Source organism: Mya arenaria, chromosome 12 (genome assembly GCF_026914265.1).
Source record: "Mya arenaria isolate MELC-2E11 chromosome 12, ASM2691426v1".
Lineage (NCBI taxonomy): Eukaryota > Metazoa > Mollusca > Bivalvia > Myida > Myidae > Mya > Mya arenaria.
In genome coordinates, this window is record NC_069133.1 from 44,820,911 (window position 1) to 44,830,677 (window position 9,767).

At 36.9% G+C, this 9,767-nt stretch overlaps 1 protein-coding gene across 1 annotated transcript; it reads left to right on the top strand.

Moving 5' to 3' along the window:
* Positions 1 to 3,738: 3,738 nt before the first annotated feature.
* Positions 3,739 to 5,199, top strand: LOC128210304 (multimerin-2-like). Its single transcript, XM_052914570.1, has 2 exons — positions 3,739 to 3,875; positions 4,474 to 5,199. Exons 1-2 carry the CDS (start codon positions 3,743 to 3,745, stop codon positions 5,151 to 5,153), a joined length of 813 nt encoding a protein of 270 aa, XP_052770530.1. The 5' UTR covers positions 3,739 to 3,742; the 3' UTR covers positions 5,154 to 5,199.
* The last annotated feature ends 4,568 nt before the right edge of the window (positions 5,200 to 9,767 follow it).

Below are 9,767 nucleotides of genomic sequence, written 5' to 3' on the forward strand. Positions count from 1 at the left end.
TGAAAGTTGTGTGAAATGTTCCACTATATAATAGCTCGAAAGCACAAGTCAGCATTGGCTTAATTTTGATGTAGAGTTGCCTCACATTGGCTGGAAACGGGAAGATAGGATAAAAATTCCTGAAAATCTACTGTTATGTCCTTTTGATAACTTCCCATAGAAAATGAATTTACTTTTTCAATGTCCTTCATACCAAAGTTCAGAAAATACATTGTTTGAAAATTCACTGAGCTTGATGCATCATTTAGTAATATCTATGATCAAGATAAGTCTTTTGTACGAGTAGTGTATGTAAATATATGAACACAAACCAACACATGACAACTTGATTTGTTCATATGCTGTTGGTATTTTTGAAACAAAGTTAAAGGCGCTGTACGCCGTATGATGAAATAGCGAAAAAAAGAGAAAGAAAATTGTCGAAAACTGACATAAACTTGGTATCGACATGTACAATGCATTGAAACTTACTAACTGAAGTACCACATAGTTTACAATTAATTTATTTTTCGAAGTTGTTTCGTATTTTTCCATCAAAAGAGATTACTAGGTATGTCTACCTAGTAGAATTAATTCCTTATGCGTGATTGGCTAGTCGATGTTATCACGTGATATTACCAAGTTATGTACTAAGCTTAAATATTCCAACAGTTTTGGGTAAGCCTTTGTAGCACAGTGGTTACAACACTGGACTGCAACCTTAGCACAGAAAAAAACTTTTTGGTGCCAATCTGGTGTACAGTCCCTTTAAATATAAAGTATAATTTAGCTAATAACAAATCTAAATACTAAATAAGTTCAAACCTATCGCTATGTAAACCAGAAACTTCCATCTGAATGTGTCTTTTGAACCAAACATAGTATAAGTATTTATTTGTTTGGTAAGCCTTTGATAATATATATTTTCCACAAAATTGTCTTCACGTTCAACGTTAATTAGTATGAACATGTATCAACAGATTATTTCCGCCCTTACAACTGATATGCTTTGACGAAGAATAAATCATTTGTACAAAATCAGCAAAAATATATGCTGCTTTAGGCCGTACAACATTCATTTTGCGGGTGAAAGATTCCCTCGAAGCGAAAACAAAAAAGCAACACAATTCAATTTCAATAAACATTTCTAGGTCAAATTTTAAAAGTTGGACAAACATCTTTTTCAGTGTTCAAACTGTTAATAAGTTATTGTAAGCCATTTTAGAATATAATATTTTTTCTTACACAAATACATTCAATTGAGGTTTTTAATTTCGTTCAAAAATCGAGTAATGTTAACCGCACACAGTTAAATATTATTCAAAAAAGACACCCGGAACTTCTCGGCCATTTGCTATCGAAAACAACCACGAGTGTGTGTCGGTACATCGGCATCTGATAACAAGTATATCAATGAATTGTAGTTTAAAACGTGCAAGTAACTAAGTTTAAATTGGTTGCCTTAATCGAGCAATATTGCATAAAAAAACCAATAGTCCTATTAAGGGTCATGTCCTTAGGTTTAACTGCTAAATTGAAATTAATACGCGGTCTGCTTTCAGCGTAGTAAAATGAAAAGAACTTATGAATCAAAGCCGTTCCCATATGTATACTCAGTTATCGACTTATTTTGATTTCGGAACGATTTTACAATCGGTCCGCCATTATTTTAATATCTTTAAACTTACACTAGTCTAACTTTTACCCTAATCTCATACATAACACCAACTCATCCTAACAATAACTCATCCTAACCTAAACCTAACCTAACCAAACATAACCTTACCATCATCCTTACAATAATCCTAACAATAAGTCACTTAACGGACGGAACTATAACGGATCTCGTACAATGGAAGAGCTGAAATATTTTAACTGATAGTGGAAATACGTGGGACTTCTTCGAATGGAAGAGCTTTGACTGACGAAGGGACCTCGTGCAAAGGAAGAGCTGGACTATTAACTGATCGCCGAAATACAAGTGCCCTCATTCAATGGGAGCGCTTAACTATTGACTCAAATTGGAAAAACGAGGGACTTCGTCCAATGGAAGAGCTGTGCTATTGACGGAGGCGGAAATACGAGGGACCTCATATAATTAAAGAATTTAAAGATTGAGTGATGTGGAAATACGAGGGACCTCTTGCAATGCAAGAGCTGGATTATTAACGGAAGGCGGAAATGCGATGGGCCTCATAAAATGGAAGAGCTGGACTATTAAATGAGGCGAAATTACAAGAGACATCATACAAAAGAAAAGCTGAACTATTAACTGAGGCAGAAATGCGACGGCTCTTGGACAATGGAAAAGCTGAACTATTCACTGAGGCGGAAATGCGAGGGCTCTCGGACAATGGAAAAGCTGAACTATTCACTGAGGCGGAACTGGAGGGCTCTCGGACAATGGAAAAGCTGAACTATTCACTAAGGCGGAAATGCGAGGGACCTGATACAATGGAGAGCTGGTCTATTAACTGAAGGCGGAAATGCGAGGGACATCGTACAATTGAAGAGCTGAACTATTCACTGAGGCGGAAATGCGAAGGACATCGTACAATTGAAGAGCTGAACTATTAAATGAGGCGAAATTACAAGAGACATCATACAAAAGAAAAGCTGAACTATAAACTGAGGCAGAAATGCGAGAAATCTCGTACAATTGAAGAGTTGAACAATTAACTATCAATTCCATGAATTAGTGTGTCCCTTATTCTCCCCCTGGAATCTGGAATATAACGCTTCATTTTGGACTGGAATCTGGAAAACCATTTAGTATAAAAACGTCCCAATATGGCTTTATGTCCGTATGCTTATATTTTAGCTTCTTATGTCATATCTTACAGTCATTAGTTTTAACGCACGCGTAGCGAAACGATTATAAATGTGTATAATTGTAAGGGTAGTGGGTCAGGAATCTTTTTGTCTAGGGATGCGTTAACGGCGACGGTTACCGTATGCCAACCTTGAACTGTAATTCACTTAGTATTAATACATATAGTGGTTTGCATTTGGCCGGTTTGGATGGACTTCAGGCTCTAAGTTTCCAAGGTTTATTCATCAAAACTCATGCCACAAAAATATTACAGATAGAGTATGAGAACATATTGAGGAATAGACAGGCCCTTAAAATCGTCACTAGAGGTTATGTGATAAGACAATGAACTCTTAATGAACGGTCTCGTGTGTTCACCTGTAACTGATAGCAATTGAATTTCAGATGAATGTCATATAGTCAGCTTTTCGATTGTATTTGGTCCCTCGTATGCCCCCCCCCCCCCCTCAATTAAAAGTGACACATATCCCGCACAAAAGACCAAGAAGCAAAGAACTAGGAAAACAATTGTTCTTATAGATAGGTTTACGTAATGCACATTCGAATACAAATATTTCAATACTTATACGTATATACAAAAGGGTTAGGTCACAAATTTTTACGCTAGAAATCGTTTCCTTCCGTTTTGTCAGAAAAATATCACCAAAAGAAATGGCATACTAATCAGTAAATAATCACTCATTATGATATAAACTGCTACGATTAGAAAATTCTGGAGTACTCCACTCGTAATGGTTAGTTCAATTAAGATACAGCGTATTTGAAATATATTACCCCCCCCCCCCCAAAAAAAAAGAGGGCAAAAGAAAGACTTTTGGCCTTAAACTAAGGTGAGGATATCGTACATAAACCTTATCTGTAACATTTATCGTAGTTTATATACTCCTTATGTCATCGTCTTGTTACGCTGTTATTGTCAAAAACTTTAAAATGAGTTTTTCCTTACATTTTGTTTGCTTGCTGTTTTTCTTGGACACTGCTGTGGTCCAAGCCGACGACACAGCAGACCTGAAACGCAGGTTGGAACTCCTGGAGTTAAAACTGGCTGATGTAAATGCACGTGGTAGGTACATGTTTTATAGTATACATATAATTTTGGATGCCTGTTGAACTCATAATATCAGCATACGTCAGGGCCACGTTCTATTGTTGTTATAACTTGTTGATCAACCCAATTGTATAATAATATTGTTTGTCGAAATGATTTATATGACGTGTGTATATTATTTACAATAAAATACGATTAAATTATTAAAACTGCATGCAAAACATGTGAAATTTATTGAACATGTTATACATCATGTGTTGTAAGGTGTGTATTAAGTGGGAGTTGTCTTTTTTGACATATGGTCTAGTAATATAATCAGGTGAATTAAGTGTTTAGTATAATCATACAATATTCAGTATTTGATCAACATTATCGTATTGGCATAGGCCAACATGTTATATAGATTACAATATTTTGAAGATAAGCACACCTAGATAGCCTTAAAACAACATAACTTAATATTGCTATGATTTTTTAAACATATTTTATTCATATGCATAAATTTCAAACATTGCAAGTTTGCATGCATTACAATTATAACCTTGATATACTAAAGCGGATTGAAACAAAAGCAGTGCTTATAATGTTTCTTTGTCTGCTGCTTTGATTACAGAAATGCACCAGAGTGAGCTCAATAAACATCAAGAAAAGCTACTGCAGCATCAAAATAAAAGAATCCAAAAGCTTGAATCAGCCGTTAAACATTGCAAGATGACAACTGATGACTCCTTGGAGGAAGACAGATTGCGTGAAAATGAGATGAGTTACTCCAAAACAGCAGGATCCGACATTACCAACTCAGCAACTGGCATCACATCCGAAGCCGATTTAAGACAAACAATAGACAGGAACGAGCAGACAAAATTAGAAAACAAACGGATTGTATTTGAAGGACCAGTAGCATTCACGGCGATCAAAATTGCAAACCAAATCAACATAGGAGTTAACCAGAACATCGAATTTGAACAAGTGGTCCTGAACGAAGGTGGTGGGTACCATTCCAGCAATGGACTATTCATCGCACCAGCAGCGGGTATCTACATGTTCGCGGTCACACTGTTGCGAGAGCCCTCTGACAGCTACCTTCACGGCCAAATTGTACACGCAGGGAACGTAGTGGCTAAAATCCACGGCACCCCGGACTCCAGCACGTGGGATCAGGGAAGTCAGACGGTCTTCATCAAGTTGAATGTCGGTGAAGAAGTTTGGATCCGCAATGGTGATTATGCTCGAGAGCACATCCATGGGGACCTCTTTTCATCGTTCTCAGGATACTTGCTTTATCCACTTTGAGTAACCGTTTCGGTGTAAAAGTATGAATAAAGATTCTGAATTGAAACATGATAAATGTATCAATCAGTAACGATTATGAAGATAATTTACAACCAGTTGAGGTCCCATGCACCCTTCCGCTATTTCTATTCCACCTTTATATGCTAAAAGTTGTACCCTTTTTATAGTTAGAACAGTTTAAATTAAAAATCAAACAAATGGAACATGGATAAAGCGTTACCAGGTTTTCAAAGAACCAAATAAAAAGTATTAAACAATTAAGTGTATTATGGTAATTAATGTGTAAATGTGTTTTATGTATCTATACTTAAACAGAAATACAGTCGAAACTCGCTATGTCGAGTTCGTTGGGACCTAGGAAAAAAGTCGAGATAACGAACACTCGACACATCCGAATTACAAAAAATATCACCAATCCCAACACATTTGAGTCAGATTTATGCCCGATGTTTACATCCGCAATTGAACGGTTTTGTTATATATTACAGTCGTGAAAACAGCAAACTTAAATAAAAAAAAAATGAATAATTTCTGTCATTTTGTTTTATTTCACGGTTATGGATTACACAAACACAGATATAAAACAATCACATTTGTACATGGTTAAAAACGATATAGCTCATATGACAATAACTTTGATAAAATAGCACATTCGCGATTCGTGATATAATACACATCAATATAAACACATCATCGGCTCAAAACAAAAACATTCAAGCGCTATTATAAATAGAATAAGATACAGTATTCATTTTAAAGAGGTTGAAGCCCGAACGAGGTCATTTTATTTTCTGCAAAACCTTACAATAATAAACTGTCATATTACTAGCGTATGCACTTGTTTGTAGACAAATGGGAATATTGTTTTATACAAAGTTATGGGACGCATCACGCTGCTATGCCAATTTCGTTCATACAAACATTAGCGTTTCCATCTTAAATTACATAGACATAACGCCCAAACAACTGCATGGCCTAGTGGTTAAGGCGTCCGCCTCCGGGGCGGGAGTTCGCGGGTCTGATCTCTGGTCGCGTCATACCGAAAAACGTTAAAAGTTGGTACAAGTAGCTTCCTTGCCTGGCGCTCTTCATTTGAAAGGTAGTGCTTTGAAAAGTGATGTACTAAGTACTGGTTCAACCCAGGAAAGTTGTATCACGTGTATCGGTGTTCTACACCGAGCACATTAAATAACCAGGAGGTCTCTTTGCAAAGAGCTTGGGTATCTCTTGTATCTCCCTCTGTTTCTTAAAGTCTTCCAATGTCTGGATTTGACTGCGAATTGCTGTCACTTCTGGCATTGAAACACAATTTAAGTCGTGATGGCGTCACGGCGTGGTCAAGCCATAATGCAGCCAATGGGGCGGACCTTGATAAACTAAAATAAACAAACAATCCAAGCGTCTGCAGCTTATTGCATAACACTATCAGTTACCAATCAGTAAATCATTCGGCTAGTTTGAACATCAAAGCAATTTTATTGGTCACCAATAATTATAGGCAACTGAAAATATTGAACAATCAATTAATACTTTGGCAAACCAAACCAAAAAATAATCCGGTTTTATACACCTGACTGCAGACTAACGAGTGTAACTTTCCAACGGCGCCAATGATTTGATTTTAGTGTAGTAAGTATTATTAATCGAACTATAAAAATCGATTTAAATGGTCCCTTTGTTAAGTCCGCACATTTATAATTAATGAACTATATTTTAGTCGCAAGAAATATTATAAAGTTAAAGTTTATTGTTTTACTTATTTCTTCTATATTTTGTAGACTTTAAATGAGTTAAATGAAAAAATAACAATCAAATACCGTGTTTGTCTATATTTTGTAAAACTAACTTGTAATAAAATAACTTACAAAAGATATGTTAAGTGAGAAATGTACTCTTCATATAAATATTGTACAAGCATGCAACGTAGAGGTTTGTGTAAAACTTTCCTCTATAAAATTAACAGGAGTTTACTTAAAACCGAGGTCAGGACGACTTAAGGGACGCTATCAAAATTCCATTTTGTGAACGTTTGACGTTGAAATACTAGAATTTGACGCTGGTGGACAATTTTAAGACACGGTTAATATATTTCTTATATGTGCGTTTTACGATAATTTAACTGTGCAAAATTCTCTGCAAAAATAGATAATCCACTGCTGTGCATCCTCTGCTTATTGCACTGGTGTCACAGTAGGGGCCAATTTCCTGTATATTGGTTTATTGGCTTAGGGCCATTTAGGGTCCAATAATATAATGAAACCTCCAAAACTGCCCAGCAGGGTACTCAGATTGGAGATCTGAAGAGGGATCAAGGCAAGTAGATTAAGATCAATACACAGAGGTGGTGTACTATATCCCGAGGGTGGGGGTGGGGGTGTGGGGGTCACTTATAGAAGGCTTAAACCACAGTGGCTTGATGACAAAGGCTCATTAAAGTCACAATAAAAAAATTCAACTAGCCGAAATTATATTTTATACGTACTTGAACATGTATATCATCAATATAATACATTGCCATAAACATAAAATGAGATTTGAAAAAAAAAATACCCTATACTGTTTCATATTACAGTATAGGGCTTTTTTTCAAATCTCATTTTATGTTTATGGCAATGTATTATATTGATGATATACATGTTCAAGTATGTATAAATATAATTTTGGCTAGTTGATTTTTTTTATTGTGACTTTAATGAGCCTTTGTCATCAAGCCACTGTGGCTTAAACTAGGTCCTTAAGCATCGTTAGGTTTACGACTAAGATGCTGGGCCCGGAATACTTGTCGCAAACTTTTGTTAATTACATATTTAATTAATATTTAATTAACAAAAAATATTATAATAATAATTAATAAACACGGTACCTTGTCTGTTCGTCAGCCAATTCGTTTCTACAAGCGCTATATGGATTATAAACGTGCGAAAACTGGAATAATACTCTATTCGCACTGGTCCAAAAATAAGTGCATGACCTAATATTCAATCATGGTGTCTTGAAACGTTAACTCGACAATGACGCTGTCTAAATCAAACATCAGCACGTCTACAGATGAACAAAATAAAGTAGCCATTTCCGGAACTGAGCGCGCTTTTGAAATCACCAATTGCTATCATTTTAAATGAGTTGAATTAAATGAACAAAATTATAATGTTTATTTGTGGGATCCAGATTATTTCATCTTGTGAGCACAATAAGTTAATATTTTTACTCGTTATGCCTGAAAAACACTACTGGTTCGGGTTACCCGACCCGAACATCTGTATTGTATGTCTGTAAAAATGTTTCCGTAAGTGGGTGTTCTAATATGCGATGGGCATGCAGATATGCGTTAATTTTATACATGTTCTTCCAAACGGGCAGTTTTTGAAAATTGATTTCAACAAATGGGCAGATTTGGATCCGAAACGATGTCAAAGTACTGTTAAGTGATTTTTTATCACAGAAGTCGGAGCTGGTCATTGATTCCAAATTTCCATCGAGGTACGCGTTACTTAATGACAGTTCTTGAATCGGAAAATTTTCGGAAGTTTCGGAAAAAAGTGCATATGGACAATTGAATGAAACATGCATGGACCGAAATGACAGCTGATTTGTCACTGACATTGGATGCTGTTGAGGCAGTTTTAAGATTATGACCATTCAAAGTGTGAGGATAGAGTGTGTTATGATCATGACCTTTGACTTTATGACCTAAAAATCCATAGGAGTCATCAGCTGGTCACCAAAAATCTAAATGTCAAGTTTGGGGGCCATGGGACTGCAGACATTGACAAGTTATCACACAGAAAAGCTTTTTTACGTATACGGTCACTGTGACCTTGACCTTTGACCCCTAAAATCAAACGGTCATCTACAGGTCAGACACAACTCCGAGTCAGTTTTGAGGGTCATGGGTGCAGGCATTGTCGAGTTATCACTCGAAACATTTTCACATTCAAGGTCACTGTAAACTTGACCTTTGACCCAATGACTCCTAAAATCAATAAGGGTCATCTCCTGGTCAGGCCCAACTAACATGTCAAGTTTGATGACCATAGGTTCAGGCATTGTTGAGATATCACTGGGGGAACGTTTTTGCGTTATTGTGACCTTGACCTTAGCCCGATGACCTCCAATGTCAAGAGGGGTCATCTACTGGTCAGGCTTGACCTTCATGTCAAGTTTGATGACCGTAGGTCCAGGAATTGTCGAGTTTGCTTTCAAGATCACTGTGACCTTGAACTTTGACCCCTAAAATCAATAGGGTTCATCTACTGGTCAGGCCCAATCTCAAAGTAAAGTTTGAGGGCCATGGGTGCAGGCATTGTCGAGTTATCACTCGGACAACCTTTAACAATTCAAGGTCACTGTGACCTTGACCTTTGGCCCAATGACCCCCATAAACAATAGGGGTCATCCAATGGTCTGGTCCAACCTCAAAGTCAAGTTTGAGGGCCATGGGTGCAGGCATTGTCGAGTAATCACACTGACAACCTTTTACCATTCAAGGGTACTGTGACCTTGACCTTTGGCCTGTTGCCCCCTTAAAACAAAAGGGGTCATCTACTGGTCAGGCCCAACCTCAAAGTCAAGTCTGAGGGCCAAGGGTGCAGGCATTGTTTTGTTATCACTCGG

Excerpts from the sequence above, each read along its gene's own strand:
- LOC128210304 (XM_052914570.1), top strand. The coding sequence starts at position 3,743 with ATGAGTTTTTCCTTACATTTTGTTTGCTTGCTGTTTTTCTTGGACACT. Across the intron at positions 3,876-4,473 it reads GGCTGATGTAAATGCACGTG|AAATGCACCAGAGTGAGCTC; the intron begins GTAGGTACATGT and ends CTTTGATTACAG.